The 23,489-nt window shown below is 38.7% G+C and overlaps 1 protein-coding gene and 1 pseudogene across 4 annotated transcripts in view; one reads left to right on the top strand and one right to left on the bottom strand.

Moving 5' to 3' along the window:
• The window catches only part of Myo5a (myosin VA), a 153,733-nt gene that overhangs the window by 71,494 nt on the left and 58,750 nt on the right, over positions 1 to 23,489 (bottom strand). For all 4 annotated transcript variants that reach the window (XM_050125053.1, XM_050125063.1, XM_050125033.1 and 1 more), the window contains exons 6-11: positions 13,925 to 14,068; positions 9,659 to 9,740; positions 9,032 to 9,139; positions 5,646 to 5,752; positions 2,181 to 2,446; positions 1,367 to 1,448 (exon numbers count right to left, since the gene is read on the bottom strand). In XM_050125053.1, the coding sequence (XP_049981010.1) occupies positions 1,367 to 1,448; positions 2,181 to 2,446; positions 5,646 to 5,752; positions 9,032 to 9,139; positions 9,659 to 9,740; positions 13,925 to 14,068 (789 nt within the window). The remainder of the gene's footprint in view (positions 1 to 1,366; positions 1,449 to 2,180; positions 2,447 to 5,645; positions 5,753 to 9,031; positions 9,140 to 9,658; positions 9,741 to 13,924; positions 14,069 to 23,489) is intronic.
• Positions 14,329 to 18,280, top strand: LOC126489769 (2-oxoisovalerate dehydrogenase subunit beta, mitochondrial-like; annotated as a pseudogene).

Here is a 23,489-nt window from a genome sequence, read left to right as displayed (position 1 = left end):
TGTGTGTATATATATATATATATATTTCAAATTAACAAATTTCTTCTGTTTTTTTTTTTATTACTATTAATAAAGTGGTAAACAGGGTACCATTAAGAACTAAGGATTTGGGACTGGAGAGATGGCTCAGTGTTTAAGAGCACTTGTTGCTCTTGTAGAGGAGCTGGGTTCAGTTCCCAGTACTCACAGATAGTTTACAACTATCCATAACTGGTGAAAAACTGGTCCTGTTAATATGGAAAACCTTAGCATTTTTAAGATCTCTTCTACATTATTTCACTGCAACAAACAGCTTTACTTGCTAAACAAAGATGGTTTGCGTACCAAAGTACTTATAATATTCGACAATGTCATATACTTAAAAACTTCAGTCCCAAATGTACAAAACCCCAATCTGTCTCTATGCAAAAATTTTTAATTTTCTTTGCTGCTTATTAATATTTATATCATATTTTAAAAGATTATGTTCATCAGCTTTTTTTGACTTCTCAATTTAAAACTTTATTTTGTCTTTGTTTTCCCCATTTATTGGTCCTTACTCAGCAATATATACATACTGCTGAATACATATATATGAAAAAGTTTCCATATCATAGAAAATAAAATTTGAAAACAAGTAGCGCTTAAACATAACACAGTATTCTATCACAGTTGAAACTTTTCTTTTTAACGACTCAACAAGACCTAAAAATGAACCATGTCATTTCTAACTTTACCTAATATAAATTTGTTCTCTCTGAAAATAAAAAGTACGTTTTTCAAGCACATTTTCTGTTTTACACTGTTATGACAATTTATGTACAGATTATTTTGAGATAAATTTATCATTCATTTCAGACAAAATAAAACATTTTGTTTGAAGTGGGTGGTGCGGTGGTGGCAAGTCAGTACTTGAATGTACCCAGTACTCAGAATGCAGAGGCAGGAGGTTAGCCAATAAGGGCAACTTCCAAAATATGCCCGTTGCCGTTGCCTCAGTGAAGAATTTTTCCCCACTGAAAAGAGAATTTGTAAAATTCTGACATCTTGGTAACACAGTAAATGGTGGTTAATGTAGTTATAACTACACATATTGTTGGCTTCCAAACAGCACACAGAAAGACTCAATGTTAATGCCTGCCCAACTTACCACTCTCATTCAGATTATCTGCCCAAATGCTCACTATTCTAGATAAGTGATAACTGACAAACTGTTTTTAATGTTACATCAATTTGTAATGCTCAGTTCCTTGGCAGTTTCACTATTCTAAACCTACATAATAATTATAGTTCAGGAGTTTATTTCACAGACCAAGCTTCTAACAAAGACTAAGAATTCAAAAGAAAAATCTATAGCAAAATTTTATTCAAGAAAGAAAATTCTTACCATGTTGAATTGTTGCTGCAGTTTTTCATTTGCATAATTTATGCAAAACTGTTCAAAACTATTTATCTCAAAAGTTTCAAATCTGTAACACCAAAAAAGTAAGGTAGGAAGGAAAGAAAAAGAATAAACAGCTTTTAAAAATATTGAAAATAAGCATACTTGGAAGAGGAAATGAGAAGCTCCTTAACACTATCCCATCTTCTTTAAATATCAGATAAAGGTTGCTGCTAAGACACAACACGATGGGCACTGGCTGAGACAAAGCTTCCCTTGTATGGCCCTGCCTATGGGTGTGCAGCTCTGGGTGTTTGAGGCTCATTCACCCTCCAGTACAGAACAGCAGAACTATGCTAAGACTACCATTCCTCTCAGTTTATACATCAAAATTTCTATCCCCAGAGACAGGGGGTAGAAATAGTGATGCTATAGGTGCTTCTGTAAAACTGAATCAGAGGGTGAAAAATTAGCTGCCAAAAAGTTTCAACAATTACAGAAGTGTAACCAGAGAAGGCAACTAGAAATGAAATTATATTTTCAGAAAATCAATAATTAATCATACAAGAGTCTGAAATCAATTAACTCTACCTATTAGATTAGCAAATAGGACTGGAGTTGAGCTAATTGTTTAAGCAGAGCTTAATTATTTTTTAGCATCATTATATTTCCATCATCAAAGACACTTCTGAATGATCATAAGTAGGATTTCCTTTCTTCTCCAGTAGAAAACAAAATTAAATAGTGCTCAGAGTTACAAAACACTCGCGACAAACAACTGCTTTCCAGCAGGGTAGGGCAATAAGCCAAATGCACTCACCCATAAATATCCAGCACGCCAATGAAAGAGTGCTGCTTGACAGCAGAATGGAGAGCCTGGTTGACGTGGTCCACAATCCAGCTGAAGAGTTTTGCATAGATGTGCTTTGCTAGAGCATCTCGGGCATTTGTGGCCTGCAGCTTGGAGATGGGCTTGATATATGTCTCTGTGGCAGTAGCCAGCTTTCGGTGACAGAGCCAGTGACACATCTCTTCATAATCCACACCCATGAGGTCACAGAAGATGATAAGTGGCTCATGCTTGGGCTGCCAAAAGAGAATGTGTTATTGCCTACGGCACGATCAATCAATGAATAAGTCCTGAAAAGGGAAGTAACAAAATTTAGCAAAATTTCTGTCATATGGACATCAGCATCACTCATCAGCAAGATAATAAGAAGCATTCATAAGCCAGCATATAAATGTCACTTTGCAATCTCCTGTAGGGCTCATTTGGGAAAAAAAAGTTCTATGAAGAACTTTCTTGGTTCTTCATAGATTTTTTTCCTGTATCTCTTAGGACATATTCAATCACTCAGTCAGAAATCTGTCAGCTAGTTAATGAATCTGAGCTAGTAAACAAAACAAGCATGGCCCCTATGATGGTTTGAGTGAGAATGGCCCCCAGTAGCTCATATTTTGGTACTTGGACACCAGTTGCTGGAGCTTTTTGGGAAGGATTGGCGGTGTGGTCTTCTTGAAGGAGGTTTTCCACTGGGAACAGGTTCGAGGTTTCAAAAGTGTATACCACTCCCAGTGTCTCTGTCTCTGCCTTGCGCTTGTGGTTCAAGATATAAGATCTCAGCTACTTGCCTTAGAGCCATGCCTGCCTGCTTGCTGATCATGTTCCTAACTATGATGGTCAAGGACTCACTCTATGAACTAAATTAGCTTGTTCATGGTGTCTTAATACAGCAACAGAAAAGTAACTAAGACAGTCCCTTCCCACCAAGTGCTTGCAGTCTCAGGAGAAGTAGATATTAATGACTGAAGTGTGAAACAATATAAAGAGGAAGACACTGTGCTGAGAGTCCACACAAGAGGAGTTTGCTCTATCCAGCAAGGCAGGAGACAATTAGATCATAGGTTAGGATGAGAAAGAATAGCATCAGAAACTTCTTGGTTAAGAAGAGGAATATTGTCTAAGTTGAGGGAAACATGAGGAGAAAAAATTTCTGTAGTAGGAGGGAAACTAGCAAAAGGAGGGACTGAAGCTAAGTAAAGCAGAAATGTGTAAAATGAAGTTATAAAGACCATGGCTGACCTTTATCCTCAGGCCATCAATGGTTTTAAGTAGACAGTCTGATGTCATTTGAAGAACTTTTAGATTAGAATTCTTTAATTATTAACAGAATTCTGAATCCCTTACATGTCTTCTGTGGACCTTATATGAATGGATGTTTGATAAATACTTGTTTAATACACATCAGTGTGTTTTATTTTCCCCCATCTTCCCTATGCATCAAGTGCATTTGACAACATTTCTGGAGAATGGGCAGGGTATATATTATCTCTCATTGAAAAATGAGGAAATGAGATCCAAAGGGACAAACAGCTTGACAACAATCACATGGCTAGTATATATCAGCACTGCCATTAAAACCTGAATTTCCTGATGCCCTCAATGGACCCTTCCCAGGCAAGCAGCCCTTCCCTAAAAGTAATCACTTCAGATACAATTCAGTACCTTGACTAACAACAACTACTGGTTTTGAAGGAGTGATATGTACTACATGAATTAACTTTGAAAGACCACATATTCAATTCATATTAGTGTCCAGAATAGGTCACTCTACAGAGGCAACAACTCAAGACAGTTTGAGTTGATGAGATAGGGGTACAAATTGACAATAGGTAAGGGGCCCAGGCTTCATTTTGAAAGTATTTTAAACCCATTGTGGTTATGGTTACATATATCTATGAGAATACTCACAATCATGTATTGCCAGTGGTAAATAGATTGTATCTCAATAAAGCTGGTTTTGGGGGGAAAAAACAAACAACTGTTGATAGGTATGACTATGCATACCTGCAATCCCAGTACTTAGCAGAATAAGGCAGAAGGATTGTCACAAGTTTGAGGCTAGCACCCTGCCAAAGAAAGGAAGGGAGGGAGGGAGGGAGGGAGGGAGGGAAAAGGAAAGGAAAGGAAAAAAAAGAAAAGGAAAAAAAGGAAAGGAAAAGAAAGGAAAGAAGGAAGGAAGGGCTAATATTTCCTTAAGAGAAAATAGGGGTTTAAACCAGACCCATCATTTTCTCTTTAAAAAAAAAATGCAGGGCTAGAGAGATGATTCAGTGGACAAAAGTAACACAGCTGTGGACAAAAGTTTCTCTCCAGTCTGGTCTCGCAGCCATTCAGTCCCAAGAAACACACTGAGGCTTTTATTAATTATAAACTGTTTGGCCTATTAGCTCAGACTTATTACTAACTAGCTCTTACAACTTAAATTAACCCATAGTTCTTGTCTATGTTTAGATATGACTAGGTAACTTTTCTCAGTAAGGCATTCTCATCTTGCTTCCTCTGCATCTGGCTGGTGAATGCTTCTCTGTCTTTCCTCTTCCCAGAATTTTCTTAGTCTGGTTGTCCTGCCTATACTTCCTGCGTGGCTACAGGCCAATCAATGTTTTATTAAACCAATACAAGTGACAAATCTTTAAAGTGTACAAGAACATTAACCCATAGCACACAGCCTGATTAACTAAATTCAATCTCTGGGACCCAGGTAAAATCTGGATGTGGTGGCAATTATCTGAAATCCTAGTACTCTGTGATGAACTGGAAAGCAAAGACAGGAGAACTGGCCAAAGGCTTCCATTCCAGAGTATGAGGAACAGGTAGAAACAAGAGATATCTTGCTTCAATAGTGCGAAAGGTGAGAACCAACTCCCAAAGTTGTCTTTGGATTCCACATGTGTCTGGCACATACATGCCAGTACATACACACACATATTTTGGATTCCACATGCATGTGGCACATATATGCCAATACACACATGCATGTGTGCGTGCACACACACACACCACACACACATACACAGTGGGGCTGGAGAGATAGCTCAGCAGTTTAAACTGCTTGCTACACAATTCTCAAGATTGGAGCTGGGTTCCAGAACCCGAGTAGCAAGCTAATCATGCAACTCTAGGTTTTAGTGATCCAATGTCCTCTTCTGCTCTACATACACACACAAAGTTGTTGTATATCTGTGTGCTTATGCATGTGCACAAATATACAAAATAAATAAAATAATAAATAAATTAAAAATGAAACCCACTGTAGGTCTATGGAGATGGCTCAGTAGGTAAAGTGCACGTATGACCCATAGAACCATGTTCAAAAAGCCCCACATGGGGCATGCCACAAATACATTACTTACCTAGCATGTGCAAAGCCCTAGGTTCTATCCCCAGCAATAAAACAAAACTAATGGACAGCCTGCCATCACGTTAAGCTTGTGAACTTACAGGTATTGTGCAGCTGTCTGAATCTCGAGATGCAAATCCAACATTGCCTAAGTGAAGGATGCCAGCAAGTATTCGAAAAATTCCCATTTGGTAAGATTCACTTATTCCTGGAATATAGCAAATAAACAAGTGATTTATGGCAGAATAGCAAAATAGTAATTATAAGAGAATATTTTAACTCTAGTATTAATTCTTAAATATTGCCAGATGTGCATATTATATACATAGTCACAAAAGCAATACTTTTAACTTTGCAGATTCACATTGTAGGTTATGGAGTATGCCTGATCTGGTCTTATGTCCTGGCACTGAAATCAACCTGCCACCTCCACAGACAGAAAACTTCATCTACCTATGCTTTGGTTTTCTTATTTGAGATAAGGAGATAATTCTTCAAAGAGTGTTTTTAACATTAAATGAGATAATTCACAGAGTACACCTGGGACACATTAGGTATTTTAAAAGTGAGCATTACTGTCACATCTTAGATATATAAATACTTTATTAATATTATTGCTACTATTTATCCCTACTTAAAATGCATATTGTAGCCTAATAAGGCTGATTTAAGTTGGATTATTAAAATACTTCAAGTATAGATTAATTAGAAATCAAAGAGATTTCAAGATCAGAAGTATTTTATAGTTTTATATTCAAAGTTAATGAGTAAAAGTCCAAACACAGCTTTGGAACAGGACCTAAATGATATGATGAGATTAGAAAGCTGGATATGTTCTGGCTTTTACCAGATCTGGTTTCATTTTTCAGTGAAGATAAGAAGTTCTAGAATATTAAACATAATTATATAAGTAAAAGTAGTAAAATTATTTTCAAAACATTTTTTTCTATTAGGCAATTGAGATTAACCTTATGATGAATGTTTTGCTATCTCCTATCTTCCTTCTTTCCTTCCTCTCCTTCCTTCCTTCCTCCCTCCTCTCCCTCCCTTCCCCCCCCCCCCCCCCTCCCCCCCCCTCCCTCCCTCCCTCCCTCCCTCCCTCCCTCCCTTCTTTCCTTCCTTTTTAGGCTTTTCTGAGACAGGATTTCTCTTTGTAGCCCTAGCTATCCTGAAACTCACTCTGTAGACCAGGTGGCTGTGAACACAGAGATTCTTTAGCCTCTCTGCCTCTTGTGTGCTGGAATAAAGGGCATGTGCTACCACACCCAGCATTGAACTGATCTTTTAAAATTCTTAAGGAGAGCAGTGTTCTCATAATGTGTTCGTGGAGCACTGGCAGGTCTTGCTAAAATGCACATTCTGAACCCACAGCTTTGTGAAGTGGTATGAGAGTCTTCATTTTTAGCAAGTCCCACAGTGGTTCAAGACCTAAGCTCCCTTGCTTGATGGCATGTCTCTAAATACCAAATACAATAATTGAGTTACTTCTATTCTGAGGTTTTATAAAAATATGGGGGAAAAGGACACCTTTAAAAGTTGTATAGTTCTGGCCGGGCGGTGGTGGCACACGCCTTTAATCTCAGCACTTGGGAGGCCGAGGCAGGCAGATCTCTGTGAGTTTGAGGCCAGCCTGGTCTAGAAGAGCTAGTTCCAGGACAGGAACCAAAAGCTACAGAGAAACCCTGCCTCGAAAATCAAAAAAAAAAAAAGAAATTTGTATAGTTCATAGTATTAATTGATTCATATGTGGACTTAACACTTTCAAATCACAGAGAGAACAATGGCATCTGTTTCAAAAACACTGGAATAACAACACTATGTGCATGTATGAAATTCTCAAACAATTGAGTCTTAAAAACTCTTTTATCAAAAAGCAACAACAAAAGGAAAACACTAAAATACACGTGTTCTGTCACCATGCCCTGAAAATAACAAGAAAAATAACAAAAGCAAAACTCTGCACTGGGCATTGTGACACATGCCCTCCATCCCAGTACTCAAGAGGCCAAGGCAAGAGGATCAAAAGTCAAAGACCAGGCTGAGCAACATGGTGAAAACCTATCTCCAAAAATTATCAACAAACAAAAACATAAGAACAAAAATAAGCAAGCCCCCCAAACAACCAACGAACAAAACCCACAAAATGTGAGTTTATTAAAAAAAAAAAAACCCTCACTGCACAGGGACAATGGAAAGCTTGGCCAAAATGATGGCCCCTCGATGGCAGTGGCTACCTCCTTGAAGCACTTGACAGACCTACGTGACCATTGTTGTCTTCAATAGCGAAGAAAGCCTTGAACCTGGTCCGCTGGCCTGCCCTAGTCTGCTTCTGCACGGGCATGATCTTCAGAACCTCATCCTTTGGGGAAGCTCCCAGGAAAAAGTCAATAATCTCGGACTCCTTAATGGGCAGGGAGAACAGGTAGATCTCCTCTAGGGACTTGATTTTCATGTCCTTAACCAGGCGGCCCAGCTTGGTGACAGGAATCCACTCCTTGTCTTCAGCTTTACCTCCGCGAGCCCTGCGGCCTCAGCCTCAGCCTCAGCCTCAGCCTCAGCCTCAGCCTCAGCCTCAGCCTCAGCCTCAGCCTCAGCCTCAGCCTCAGCCTCAGCCTCAGCCTCAGCCACGGCCTTGACCAGGGCTGCAGAGGGCCAGGGCCTCCTAATCCTGGGCCCCCGGGTTCTCCGGGCCCTCCCACTGCACCAGCGTCATCCGCCATTGGCTACTGGGGGAACAAGATTGGCAAACCCCACACTGTTCCTTGCAAAGTGACAGGCCGCAGAGGTTCTGTGCTGGTGCGTCTCATCCCTGCCCCAAGATGCACTGGTATAGATAGTCTCCGCTCCCGTGCCCAAGAAGCTACTGATGATGGCTGGCATTGATGACTGCTACACATCAGCCAGGGGCTGCACTGTCACCCTGGGCAACTTTGCCAAGGCCACCTTTGATGCCATCTCTAAGACCTACAGCTACCTGACCCCCGACCTCTGGAAAGAGACTGTGTTCACCAAGTCTCCTTATCAGGAATTCACTGACCATCTTGTGAAAACCCACACCAGAGAGTCTCTGTTCAGAGGACCCTGGCTCCAGCTGTGGCCGCCACATAAGGGTTTTTATACAAGGAAAATAAAAGTGAATTAAGTCTGTTAAAAAAAAAAAAACCCACTTCATTTAGTTTCAAACACTAGATTTTTGTAAAAATTTAATCTAAAAGTTAATCTTACCTCTCCTAATACTGAAATATGCTCTTAAAGTGCAATTCAAAATAATCTTCATTTAATTAACAAGGTTGAGCAACTGTTACCACTATCTAATCCTAAAGCTGTTCTAAGAAACCTCAGGCCCATTTGTCTGAACAAGTTCCATATATGTGAAATCTCGCAGCACTGTTTATCAGTTAGCATAAAGCCAAACCAATATTCCAAACAAAAGTCACTTGATTCAAAACGACCAGCACTTGTAAGTTAAAGAATGAAATGACATTACCCAGCAGAGTGCAGGCCTGCCTGGTGTGCGCCATCTCCTTTGCATCATCCACTCCTTCAATCATAGGGCTGCCTCCTTGCTTCGTGTAATGAAAACTATCCGCATTTCCTGCAGTGAAGGAAGGTAAAGGTTTTCCTTTTATGAAGAGAGGCTTGGACTTCCACCCTTACACACATGCTGAATTAGAGGCAGTGACAGCACACTGACATATAGAGGATTTGGAGTCTGCCCAGTCTAAACTCACATACTAATAGAAGATCCAAAACTAAAATGCTCACAGATTTTATATTAATGGGTGAAATAAATTATATTTTTCTTTGGATTTAATTCCAAACAAAATGCTAGAATATATTTCTCAAACTCTTTCATGAAAGCAGTTTTCAAGCATGTATAAAAGAAGGGAGGTTAGAACGCTGAACCCCATCTACTCCTCACTTACCCCAACCCACTGCTACAGGTAATCCTGTCCCTGATATGGCCACTCAACCCACCCACTCTAAAGCCAGCTGGAAACCTTCAAGAATCTTTTCATTCATAAATATTTTAGTATGAAGTAAGATTTTTTTGACAAGCTTGAGAACTCAAAATTTCACAGAAAAGCATGCCCGTCTAGTATCATATCCATACCTAATCGCAGCATTTTAAACTCAGGTAACTTCGCTGACGCACAGAGCTGATAGAAGATATGGTAGTTTCTCTCCTCTTCTGCCTTTGAAATAAGAAGAGCTTTCAATTATGACTTCTTAATATAAAAACCAGGAAAACCTACCATAACACATAATTTTAATATTTAACCATCTCAGCAATTCCCCATATTTTCTAATACTGATTTAAATAATTAACTCTTATAATTTATGCTACATCTACAAAGTAGGAGGATGGCATAAAAATTGAAACCAGGCAGGGCAAACAATGAGGCTCTATTTCTTGAAAAATAAAAAATAAGTAAGGATAAAAGTATTAGTCATATTTAGTATAAAATACCAGGCAGCAGGACTTTTTTTTTTTTAAGGGTTTTTGGTGTTCTTAAACTCAAGGCTTCAAACATGCTAGGCAAGTGTTCCCTACCACCGCACTGTATCTCAAGTCCATTTTAACTTTTTATTTTGAGATAGTCTCGATAGTCTCACTAAATGCCCTGTCTGGCTCTGAACTGCTCTGTAGATCAGACAGGTCTTGAACTTGTGAGTCTTCTGATTCAGTCTCTCAAGAGGCCTGCACTACTGTGCCTCACTTAGTAATGTTCCTGAATTAGGGAATTTCTTGATAGATGGCCACAATCATTAAACACTGGTGACCGGGGGGAAGCTAAAATGTTATTTTTTTGCAAAGCTCACCATTATTTTCTACTAATAACTTCTAGATTTGTGGTATTCCTAACACTTTGACTAAAAGAATAATCTCATCTTTGCCATACTTTAGAGATACTGATCTCTTATGACTGCAGTAAGTCCATGAATGTACTGTATTCTCTATATGTGTTTATATACTATAAACTTTGAATTATGTAACATATATAGCATATTTTCCTATCAACAATAATTTGATAAAATGAAAAAATTTATAATATAAGATCAATATTTAGTATTTCCTTAGTTTTTTTTTTCTACATACACATCTAGAGAATAGTTGCAAAACTTACTGCACATATGAAGCTGAATACTAAAATCCAATCAACATATTCTTAAATTTTGGAGTACATCCATCTGAATAAAGATTAAAGTTAATAAAAGTTAATAAAGTTAAGGGGAGTTCTGAAGCCTAAAGGGGTTATGACTACTGAAGGAACACAGGACACTGAACAAACATACCAATGACCACAAGCATGACTAGGCAAGAGATCAAGTGGTTCAGCACACAGAAACTAGAAAATCAGGTGGGCCTGCAGAAACGCTGTGGTCATCTTTGTACAGAATAGCTTATTTTGACTGTGATTCATTTGATAAAACAAACATTCTCAATATTCTATACTCCTGAAGACTGGGGAACTGCTAGACTTACTACCACACCTATAGATAAAGACTGAGCTTTGTCAAATTCTTTATTAGGCAGTCTTACCACTGGTCAATCGACCACAAGGTCAATTTCCATCTCTCTTACGCTTGCTCACAGTCCTATATATTTCTTTTTTTTAAAAAAATTAATTTTTAGTTTATGTATATAGGTGTTTTGCCTGCATGTCTGTTTGAGCACCACATGTGTGTAGTGTATGTAAAAGCCAGAGAAGAGTGCTGAATCTCCTGGGATTGGAGTTACAGACAGTTGTTAGACACCGATATAGGTAATGGGATTTGAACTCAGGTCCTCTCCTAACCTCTGAGCCATCTTTCCAGTCCCATCTTCCTACATATTTCTACAAGGACTTAATCCATCTACATTTCACTTATTCTTTCTTCTCACTATAGATTATTTTTTAATGTGTGGAATAACACTGTTGTTTGTAACTTTAAAGGAGGGTGGTTACTGCCTTACTATACATATCAAGTATTTATTTATAAGTTTATGCATATCAAGCATTATAATTTAAGATTAAGTATTTAATCAGGCAAAGTCAGGGTTCCTGGCTTCCCCAAATCATGCCTCGGCATATACAAGACAATTTCAAAGCCAAAACAGACTTTGGCAACAGAAGACTAGATCCTGCTGTGCGGAGTATTTCAGCTTTACTGATGAGGCATCCAGCACGCGGGTCACTGAAACTCTGGGTCTTGGTATGATGTGTGCAATGGGTCACCAGGAGCCACATACTGACATTTTCTGATGATAATCCACATCCTCACGTGCCTACAATGTGAGAGTGTACACCTGCTAGTGCTGCAAGGGCATAACACACGTCTTCCCATCAGAAAGGAACAACAATACAAGTGTCAACAAAAATTCTGTATGAATATTCAGCTGTGATTTGATGGCAGTTTACAACTTGGCTATGGCAGCTTTCTTTGAGCTCTGACTGGCAGAACAGGGACTGGGCTGAAACATCAGGGTTAACAGGAGGAATGCCAGTCTGCAAAAGAGAGCTGGCTTCCCTACTGGCTTCTTCTAAAGAACATGTTCACAAGAAGCTCTGCCTATTTGAACTTGGAACTGATATTATGTAAATCATCTATAATGGATCCAGGCCACATGGCCCAGTATTTGTTGGGTTCTTTCTTCAGCTCATTAGCCCACTTCCATTCCTTGGATACTTTTCCCTTCTTAATGAGCTATTTCTATTTCTAACCATGTGTCCCTATGCAATCTTTTGCTCTAGGGTATAAGAGCCAGGAAATGGGTACCTCTGAACTCAGATGAGACTCAGCCCTCATAAGTATGTTTTTCCTGATGTTCTAGGCCTTGTCTGCCCTCCATGCCTAGCTTAAAAGGCCTGACTTTTCGGTCTTCCCTCTTTTTGGCGACTGCTGGGATTTTGAGCCTTCCTCTATTGTTGTTTTACTTTCAAACTTTAGTAAAATTATCCTCAAGCATCTGAATGGATTTTTAAATTATTTTATTAAGACTAAGAACTCAAAGAAACCCCCTTCTCAATTTCCCTATAACATCACTTTTCTCCTCAATGATATATCCTAAGAATAAAAAAGAGTAAAGAGGACAGGGATATTGTGTTTTTCTTGAGCTGAGTTGAAATTCTTTGAAGACATAGATCAATGCTTTCTTTGTCAATTGGGAAATATAAGAGACAAGACTAAATAATGCCTTGTCTCAACTGAGCTTTTCAATAATATCTGTAAGAAAGTCAAAACCACTCACCAGACTCAGAAAGACAAACAACACACATTTTCTTTTACAAGTAGAATATAATTTAAACATAAATGCATAACACACACATGAGACAACATGAAAGTAGAATAGAGACTATGATGAGGAATAATGTCTAAAGCAGGGGGTGAGAGTAAACAAGGGTCGTGGAGTGGAGAAAGACAAAACATGCCTTCTTTCACATGCAGAATCTAGCTTTAAGATATATTCACATAGACATGTATACATATATGTCTATGAACGACATCAGGAAGACACTGTGTGAGAGAGAAAGCAGATCAGCAAGAAAAAAAGGAGGTTACAAGAGTGGTACGGAGCAATTATATGTATATACACGGATGTCATAATGGAATCCATTATTTTGTACAGTAATTTAAAAAGTTAATAAAATATGAAACAATAAACCTAAATCAGTGCCCATTCTCAAGAACAATTAGTTTAAAGAAGTAGTCCTCTACCTCTGGCCGGAATCATTTTATATGTTTCTATCCAAGTGCCTTTTATAATAATGCTGTGAGACTAAGCGCAAGAGTACTGAGAAATGAGGTATATCATACTGGCAAACAAGGGCTCTATAATTGGTATAGTACGGCTTTTTCCTTGGGTGTAAAATGACCATTATCTTGGGAAAGAGATTATGTTACCTCTCTTGCCATGGAAATGAATTCAACAGAACCCCAAAGACGTGCCTAGGTCTTAAGTAATAGTGAGGAAGCTGTAATAGAGCCTAGTAGAAAAGGCAAGGTGAAGTCACAGGAGCTTCAGCTAGGATTGAAGCAATTACTTTCTGCTCTATTCTCCCCCAGTGCAAATGATCTTGCGAGATGTTAGGATATGTAAAAAATGAAAGGTTAACTGAAAGGGAGGCTCTATGATGCAGTTTCCACGAGGTTGTCATCCATAATGGGATGGGACTTCATAGTGACACAGCTACTTTGGGGTCAATCATTTATATAATAAGCATAATAATTAACTGATTCATCAAATTAAACTTCCATAAAATAGTTATTTTATTCTGTCTTTGGTGTTCTCTCTGGGTTGCTTGTTTCCCTCTCCCCAAGAAAACTTAATATAGCAATTATATAATAATCCAAAAATCAACACAAGTATTTGAATGTGTGTACACATACAACTTACCTGGAATACCACTCTGGATTTCTCTAAAAGGTAAGTTCTCATATTGGCACCGATGATTCGATATCTCTTGTCAAAACCAATTTCAATATATTTCCCAAACCGGCTGCTATTATCATTCCTGGTCGTTTTAGCATTTCCAATTGACTAAGAAGCAAGAGAGAAAACAAGATTTTAGGAGGAGAATGTATATCATTTACAAATCTTATTCATAGAGAGAAGGAATAGAATATAACCCTTAGTTCTAACTGAGTCTTTTAATAAGAGAAACAATTCTGCCCTTGTAAACAGCATAAGGGTCTGCTTTGCCTTCCAACTACACAGGTAGATGCCAACAGTTTTTCTTGTCATTTCACAGAAATGGATTTCACAAGTAGCAGGACTGATGCAGCAGAGGTGAGACTTTCATGCAGCATCTCGTCATTAGCCATCAGAAAGTCAGAAGACTGTCTTATGTAAATGAAATCATTAAGACAAAGGAAAATTTCCCTGGAAACGCTGGTATAAAAGATATCTTTGGAACTAGACAGTTTTATCATCTCATCCTATAGCAACAGAGGTCAAATGAGACTGCTTGTTAGCAGAGATTAGTATTACCCATTCTACTGATTGATAACACTTTGAGGCAGCATCTCATATATCCCAGACTGGCCATGAGCTCCTTATGAAGCTGAGGATGCTTTAAACTTCTTACTCTCCTGCTTCTACTTCCAAGTGTGTGTGTGTGTGGATAATAGGCATGTGTAAATGCACCTGGCTTTCCTCACTCAATATGAATGCCATTTTCAGAAACCAGAAGAAAAAATGAAGCTTTCCGATATATAATGTGAATGTCTGTGTGTGTACAAGTACACATGTGCAGTTGTACTGTACATGTGGGAATAAAGCCCAGAGGAAAACATCAGGTGTTTTCCTTGACCACTGTCCACTTTATTTACCGAAGTAGGGTTTCTCACAGAATCCAAAGCTACCCAGCTTGCCCTAGGGACCCTGTCTCTACCTCCTAAGCACTAGGATTACAGACAGGTCACCAAACCCAGCTTTTAATGCAGGTACTTAGGACCTAATGTCTGATTTGCATGTTGCAGGGCAAGCACTGCATCCATGAACCATATCTCCAGACCCCAAACGTTTGTTGCTACTGTTTGAGTGGGGTGTTGTTTTGTTTGCTTGTTTTTTGGGGGGGGGTTGTTGATGTGGGAGTGTCATATATCAATCTGTTGATTTCATTGGTTAAGTTATAATAAACCAGCTGCTTGGCCTCATGGCTTGGAACATAGATGGGAGGAGTAAACAGAATAGAATTCTGGGCGGAAGAGGAAGTGAGGTCAGACTCTGCTCTGCTCCCGAAGAGATGCCATGCTCAGCTCTCCCGGGTAGACACGATAGCTCTGCTCTCTGAGGCACACGCGATGAAGATGGACGTAGGCTAGAATCTTCCTGGTAAGCGCACCTTGGGGTGCTTACAAACATTACTAGAAATGGGCTAGTCCAGGTGCGAGAATTAGCCTGTAAGGGCTAGAGTTCATGGGCCAAGCAGTTAAATGAATACAGTTTGTGTGTTGTTATTTCGGGCATGAGCTAGCCAAGCGGCTGGGGTGTTGGGGACGCAGCCCCGCCGCTCATATTTCAACAGGTTGTTTTGTTTTTGAGGCAGAGTTTCTCTGTGAACAGTCCTAGCTGTCCTGGAACTAGCACTTGTAGACCAGGCTGGCCTCGAACTCACAGAGATCCACTTGCCTCAGCCTCCCAAGTGCTAGGATTAAAGGCGTGTGCCACCATTGCCCGGCTTCTTTGTTTGCTTGTTTTAAAGACTTCTCATGCAGTCCAGGTTTATCCGGAACTTGCTGCGTAGCTGAGGATGACCTTGAACTCTTGATCCTTCTGCCACTACCTGTAGAGTGCTAGGACTACAGGCATGTGCACATGGCTTGGTTCATGTTAGGCAGTCATTCTTCCAACTGAGTGTCATCTCACCCCAGCATTGGTTTTGATGGCTTTATCTAACTTGTAAAATATCTTCAACCAAATACTGAGAATGTAACGTTCTACTAAATGTTATATATAACCTTAAGTTCTTAATGACATATGTCTGCTTTGCAGGTTAATAGAAAGTGATATGCTTCTGTAAATTTCTCTTTTAAGGCAAAATAGAAACAAGCATTCACATAATATATATATATAGTTAACACTTAGTAACTTTATTTCATGTAAGATTAATATTTTCCCTTGTACAAAGTTTGTTAGGACTAATGTATCAAACCCACAATGAAGAGATAGATGTGAGAATAGTAAAGAATGTTAAGAGAGAGAATAAATATCAGGGATAAAAATAGTAAGACCCTGCAATACCACTCTTGGGAATATACCCAAGAGAGGCCTTATCATACAACAAAAGTATATAGCAGCATTGTTTGTAATAGCCAGAACCTGGAAACAACCTAGATGCCCTTCAATTGAAGAATGGATGAAGAAAGTATGGAATATATACATATTAGAGTACTACTCAGCAGTAAAAAACAAGGACTTCTTGAAGTTTGCAGGCAAATGGATGGAAATAGAAAACACTATCTTGAGTGAGGTAAACCAGACCCAAAAAGAGGAACATGGGATGTACTCACTCATATTTGGTTTCTAGCCATAAATAAAGGACATTGAGCCTATAATTCGGGTTCTTAGAGAAGCTAAATAAGAAGGAGAACCCAAAGAAAAACATAGGCATCCTCCTGAATATTAACCTTCATCAGGCGATGAAAGGAGACAGAGACAGAGACAGAGACCCACATTGGAGCACCGGACTGAAATCTCAAGGTCCAAATCAGGAGCAGAAGGAGAGAGAGCACGAGCAAGGAACTCAGGACCACGAGGGGTGCACCCACACACTGAGACAATGGGGATGTTCTATTGGGAACTCACCAAGGCCAGCTGGCCTGGGTCTGAAAAGGCCTGGGTCTCGCGCTTGCTGAACATAGCGGACAATGAGGACTACTGAGACCTCAAGAACAATGGCAATGGATTTTAGATCCTACTGCACGTATTGGCTTTGTGGGAGCCTAGGCAGTTTGTATGCTCACCTTACTAGACCTGGATGGAGGTGGGTGGTCCTTGGACTTCCCACAGGGCAGGGAACCCTGATTGCTCTTTGGGCTGACGAGGGAGGGGGACTTGACTGGGGGAGGGGGAGGGAAATGGGAGGCAGCGGTGGGGAAGAGATAGAAATCTTTAATAAATAAATAAATAAAAATTAAAAGAAAATAGTAAGACCCTAGTCACAAGAGTCAGTATATTTGATTCTTTGACCAATCAAAGTAAATGTATCATCACTGTCTCAAACAGATGAAAGATAGTATAATTTGTATCAGCAATGAGGATACTATTAGAATTTGAATTAACATTTTAATGCATTTTATAAAAAGAATAAAAATGATTGGAAACTCTCTTCCTAGTAAATTAGAGGGATTAATATAGCTTAGAATAATTTAACTAAACAGACATTTACTCAGAGAAATTACAAACTGTGAGGTGTGTGTCTGTGTGTGCGTGTGTGAGAGGGGGGGGTTGTATTTAATACCCAAAGTTCTATAAAAAAAAACTCAGAAAATAAACCTCTCATTCAGTGACAAGAGTCTTGGATAAATCATTGGTTAAAGACCCTACTGCAATAGTCGTTGGTGAAGATGCTGTTTTTAATGGAGATCTTTAAGGTACTGTCATTTGAGTCAAATGTGGAAACTGCCTTTAACAGCACATTGTGAGGACAAGGGTTTGAAAAAGGAACTGCTCACTGAAGACACTGCATTGCTGAAATTCAGTTTACAGATTATATTTCCCTGCCTTTGATCAGACTGTGAATGAAGCAGCCAAAGGTGCCTATAGCTCTGGGGATCTTTTCCACTGTGGGAGCCTCACCATGGGGCCACAGGACTGCATCAGCCTCAGGGCTCTCTATTATCCTAAAGTTTGTTTTGCCCACTGCCGAGGGGATGAAGGTGGTCATACCCAGAATCCCCATCCAAGATGAGGCAATTCTGTTGTGATAGAGGATAAAAAAAAATCCATGCACATTTTTTTTACCTAAGTAGTATTTTATAGGGCAGTAGGGAAGCAGGTTCTCATAGTACTATACTATGTCCATCTGCTGCAGGCTGAAGTCATCCAGGAAGGCAGTGATGTGACTCTGGTTGTCTAAGGCATGAAGGCTCATGAGATCTGAGAGGAGGCATCCATGGCATGAGAAAAACTTGACATATCTTGTGAAGTCATTGATTTGTGAACTAAGTGCCTCAGAATATAGACACACTTTGTAAGTTTGTGTCTGAAATGGGGCATCTAGGGCTGGAGAGGGGGTTCGGAGGTTAGGAGAACTAGCTGCTTTTGCAGAGGACCTGGATTCAACTTCTAGCACCCACATTGAAAACTCCAGTTCCAGGGGATCAGATCTTGTCTTCTGGCCTACAAGGAAAATGTATATACTTGGTGCAAATATATACATTTATGGTAAATACCCATGCATGTAAAATAAAAATAAGTAAATCTTAAAATGTTTGAAGAACAAACCAGGATGCCTGCTCTATCAACCATAAGACTCTTTTGATGGGTGCTTCACATTCAAGATCAGCTCCACAGTCCAGGAAGAATGCTTTTTAAAGCTCTCATATCCAGAGTATGTGGATATGACACTCTATTTTCTCACATTTTTGAGCCGTTTGACATCCCAGACAAATGGAAGTGCTGCAGTGCCCTCAAAAGATAATCAACTACTGACCACAGAGAACACCAGAAAGATTGCAACAAGATATTTAAAAGTTTTAAATTCTTTTATATTGTTTCAGATTTATCTCCTTTTTAAATTATAGCTTTATGAAATGAACTATCATGGATACTAGTTGGAGAGCTACAAAGTATCAATATAGATTGATTTTCCCAGGGTGTTTTAGAGTAACTTTCTAAAGTGTTCCACAGGAGAAAATTTTATGAACTGTTTAGTGATTAATTATTGGGTATGGTGCTATACTCAAAAAAACAAAGGCAAATTGAAAAGAAAAAAAAACTAAAATGTTCTTTTTCCAAACAGACTGAATCTGATCAGTGCTGCCCATATGTTCATGGGTGTGACATTACCCACTAAAGCATGGACAATCTACCAGGAGCCACGCCCATGAAGGAAACTGAGTCTCCATCCCTTGGCAGCCATCAACTACAAAGAGCACTTCAGTCAAGGTGGGGCTTCATGAATTCCTCTGCCGTCCTTGCTGGGATTTTGACTTGCTCCACCTTGTACCAGTCTTCTGCAGGCAGCCACAGCTGCTGAAAGCTCAAGGCCCCTGCTACGTCCAGAAGACACCGTTTTAGGGCAGCTCTCCCTATTCTTTGGCTCTTGCAATCTTTCTGCCCCCTCTTTTGTGATGTTCCTGAATATTTGGGGGAAGAAAGTAAATACAGATGTCCCATTTAGGGCTCAGTTCTGCAGAGTCTTTTATTTTCTGCACTCTGATCAACTATGACTTAGTTCACCTTCCTTGACATCATAAAAAAAAACTTACTATTCCATACCTCTTCTTGATGTTTTATTTAGAAAAGGAGATTAATAATAAAAACAAAATTTACAGTTGAAAGGATACAGACTGTCAAAAAGTAGACACCTATAGAAAAGTAGCACTATCAATGATATCAATGAGTGCTTACCAAGCCCTGCCCTATGTAATTTCATATCTGTATCTAAGGCAGTTGGGGGAATGTGGTCTACAGTTTTTATTCCACAACCTGCATCTACTGGCCAGTTCTCATACCAGACTGACAACTTAATAAAACAATGCTACATACTGTGAGAAAAGGGTAGGTTAGGGCTAAAGCAGAACTTTTTGACTGTCAGTAAAACATTTAAACATAGAACAACAAATAGAAGATACAGCAACTAAAGTCAGTTTGAAGGCTTGGGTGGCAGAGTATAATCTCTCTGAGAAGCACTACCACACCCAGAGAGATAGATGAGTTTATGAAAGTAAGAAGAGGAATATTGGGGATGGATAGTATAAGTGGCAGGAACAGGAAGATAGGAGGAAGCAGGTATGTGTCAGAGGAGCAGGAGCTCAACCTAAGATAATTATGCATGAAAATACCATAAGGAAGCTTGCCATGCTATATGCTAACCAACAATAAATTTAAAAAATTAAAAGTTTGGGGAGCTGGAGAGAGGGTTTAGTGGTTAAGAGCACTAGCTGCTCTTCCAGAGGAACCAGGTTTGATTTCCAGCACCCACATGGTAGCAGACAACTGTTTCTAACTCCAGTCCCAAAGGATCTGATGCCCTCTGCCTTCTGTAAGCACCAGGCAAGGATGTGGTGCACATACATACACATGCAGGCCAAGAATTAGATGCATAAAATAAAAATTGTAAAGAATAACACATGATTCTAACCTTTGGTCTTGATATGGGAAGATATGTCTTTTGCCTGTATCGTATGATATGTTTCTTCTTCTGTCTTGTAATTACTATACCCACAAGATTCTGTTATTTTCATTTCAATCAACAAGAAATTGCTATACTATAGAAAGGTTATGGCTGTGGTTCAGTTGAACCATCCCTGCTTTTCTGGGACCAAGTGAACTTGATCATGGTGGATAATCTTTTTGATGTGTTCTTGAATTGAGTTTGCAAATATTATATTGAGAATTTTCATAACCATATCTACCAGAGATTCTGACCTATAGTTTTCTTTTTGGTGAAGTCTTTGTTAATGTTGTATCAGGGTAATATTGGCTTTGTAAAAAGAATTTATAAATGTTTCTTCACTTTCTATTATACTAAATAATTTGTTTCTTCTTTGAAGGTCTGGAAGAATTTTGTCCTGAATCCATCTGGTCTTGAACTTTTTTTAAAATTTGGGAGTATTTAAATTACTGTTTCTATCTCATTGAAGGTTACAGGTCTATTTAAATTATTAACTTCATCTTGATATAGTTTGGTAAGCCATATATATCTAGAAATTAATTTTTATAGAATTTTTCCAGTTTTGTGTAATATGTTTTTAAAAATGTACTTATGATTCTCTGAATTTCCCCAGTATCTATTGTAATTTCTCCATTTCTATATCTAATTTTATTAATTTGGATTTGTGCTCTCTTTAACTTAATTTGGGTGAAGGTTTGTTAACCTTTTTGAAAAAACAATCGTCATATTATCAATTCTTTGTATCATTTTTCTTCATTTCTCTTTCATTCATTTCAGCCCTGATTTTGATTATCTTTTCCCAACTACTCTTTTGCAAGTTGTTTGTTCTTGTTTTCCCAAGGCTTTCAAGTGTATCCTTAAATTATTAATTTGAGATCTTATGTTATTGATACAGGTACTAGATGATGAAATCTTTCCTCTTGAGAGTCCCTTGTATCAAAATCACAGATATTTGGCATGTTGTATTTTCATTTTCACTCAATTCTAAGAATTTTTAAATTTCCTTCTTGATTTCTACTTAATTCAATTATCACTCATGAGTGTGCTGCTTAGTTTCCATGAGTGTGCAATCTATGTACTTCCTTTTGCTGTTGATTCCCAGCTTTATTCCACTGTAGTCAAAAAGAATGAAGAACATTATTTCAACTTTCCTGTATTTGTTTAGATTTGTTTTGTTCTAATATGTGATTGATAGTGGAGAAAGTTCTATGAGGTGCTAAGCATAATGTGTATTCTTTAATGTTTGGGTGGAATGTTAAGTAGATATCTGTTAGGTCTGTTTGATTTATGATGACAGTTTAATGCCAGAGTTTCCTGGTAGTTAGCTTTTTTGTTTTCAATGACCTGTATATTGGTGAGAGTAGAAACCACTTATGTGTTATGGTCAATCTGTGTTTCATATCAAAGAGTGTCTCTTTTAGGAAATCGGGTACCTCTATGTTTGGTGCATATATGTTTAAGATTTTAATTTGAGGGAAGATCTTGCTATGTAGTCCTGGCTAGTTTGTAACTCACTGTTTAGCCCAGGCTGTACTGTGACTCATGGTAATCCTTTTGCCTTAACCTCCTGAGCACAGAAATTATAGATATGAATCATCAAAATTATTTAGTATTTATTTATCTTGTTTTTTGAGACAAGGTCTATGTAGTCCAGATTGGTCTCAAACTCACCATGTAGCCAAGAATCACCTCGAATTCTTGATCTTCTTGCCTCTACCTCCTGGGATTACAGGTGGTGTGCTACAACTTCTGCCTCCCATATTCTATTTCAGCCTTTTAAATGAAAACAACTTCTCAGTTGCTAAAAATTCTCTTCTTCAAAAAAATTTATTTTTATTTTATACGTACATGTAATACATGTGTGCCTGGTGCCAGAGGAGAACAGAAGGTGTTATATCCTTTGGAACAGGAATTACAGGTGCTTGTAAACCAGTATGTGAGTGCTGGGAACCAAACACAGACCCTCTGCAAGAGCACCAAGTACTCTTAGTACTTCTGCCTCAGTCTCCAAGTGCTTAGATCACAGTCATGAGCCACCATACCTGGTAAGAGCAGTAAGTACTCTGGGCTATATCTCTAGGCGTGAAAATTCTCTACTTTTTGTATATGGTATTGGGAACTGAGCCCAGGGACTTGTAATGAAGCTGACTACCACTGAATTACATCCCTCAACAATCCTTTATCAAGGGAAATCTTCTTGATATAAATGCAAATATGTAAACAGTAATACAGAAAGAGAACCTTTTTTTTTTTTGCTCATCTCAGCAAACAAGGTAAATTCCTCATACTTGCATTTTACTAAAGAGTATCTGATGTGGATTCTCCTCTGTATGCTGTGAATATCATTGGTTAATTAAAAAAAAAAACCCTGCTTTTGACTTGTACTAAGGCAGAACTTGAGGCAGGGACTAAACTGAATGCTGGAAGGAAGAAGGTGGACTTTAAGAGAAGCCATGTAGCCCCACTGAAGACAGACACTGGGAACTTTGCCAGGTTAGCCACAGCCATGTGGTGATATACAAATTACTAGAAATAGGTTCAATTAAGATATAAGTGTTAGCCAATAAGAAGCTAGAGCTAATGGGTCAAGCAGTGTTTTAAATAATATAGTTTCTGTGTGATTATTTCGGAGCTGAGCAGCCTTGTGCCCATTTTCAAATTAATGTCATTTTTAATAACAAAACTCAAATTTGTACTGAAAACCACTACAACAAAAGATACAGCTGATTTTTGAAAGACATAGGAAACAGTCCTTGGCATATTCTAAAAAGGTCATTGGGATGTGTTGCAAGGAAGCTGCTTATTTGTCCTGGCTGCCAGGCTAGCTTAGCCCTGAAATAACCACACAGAAATTCTAATTAAAACACTGCTTGGCCCATTAGCTCTAGCTTCTTATTGGCTAACTCCTACATCTTTATTTAACCCATTTCTATCAATCTATGTATCACTACAAGGTTGTGGCCTACCAGAAAAGTTTCAGCACATCTACCTCCGGCCACCGATCCATGGCATCCCCCTGACTTTGCTTTCTTCCTCCCAGAATTCAGTTCTGTCTTCTCCGTCTACCTAAGTTCTGCCCTATCAGGCCAAGGCAGTTTCTTTTTTTTTTTTTTTCCA

This window comes from Alexandromys fortis, unplaced genomic scaffold, assembly GCF_014885135.2.
Source record: "Alexandromys fortis isolate MF-2015 unplaced genomic scaffold, M_Fortis_MF-2015_v1.1 scaffold_22, whole genome shotgun sequence".
In the NCBI taxonomy this organism is placed as follows: domain Eukaryota; kingdom Metazoa; phylum Chordata; class Mammalia; order Rodentia; family Cricetidae; genus Alexandromys; species Alexandromys fortis.
The sequence above is the reverse complement of the archived record's forward strand: the minus strand, read 5'-3'. Positions and strand labels throughout refer to the sequence as shown.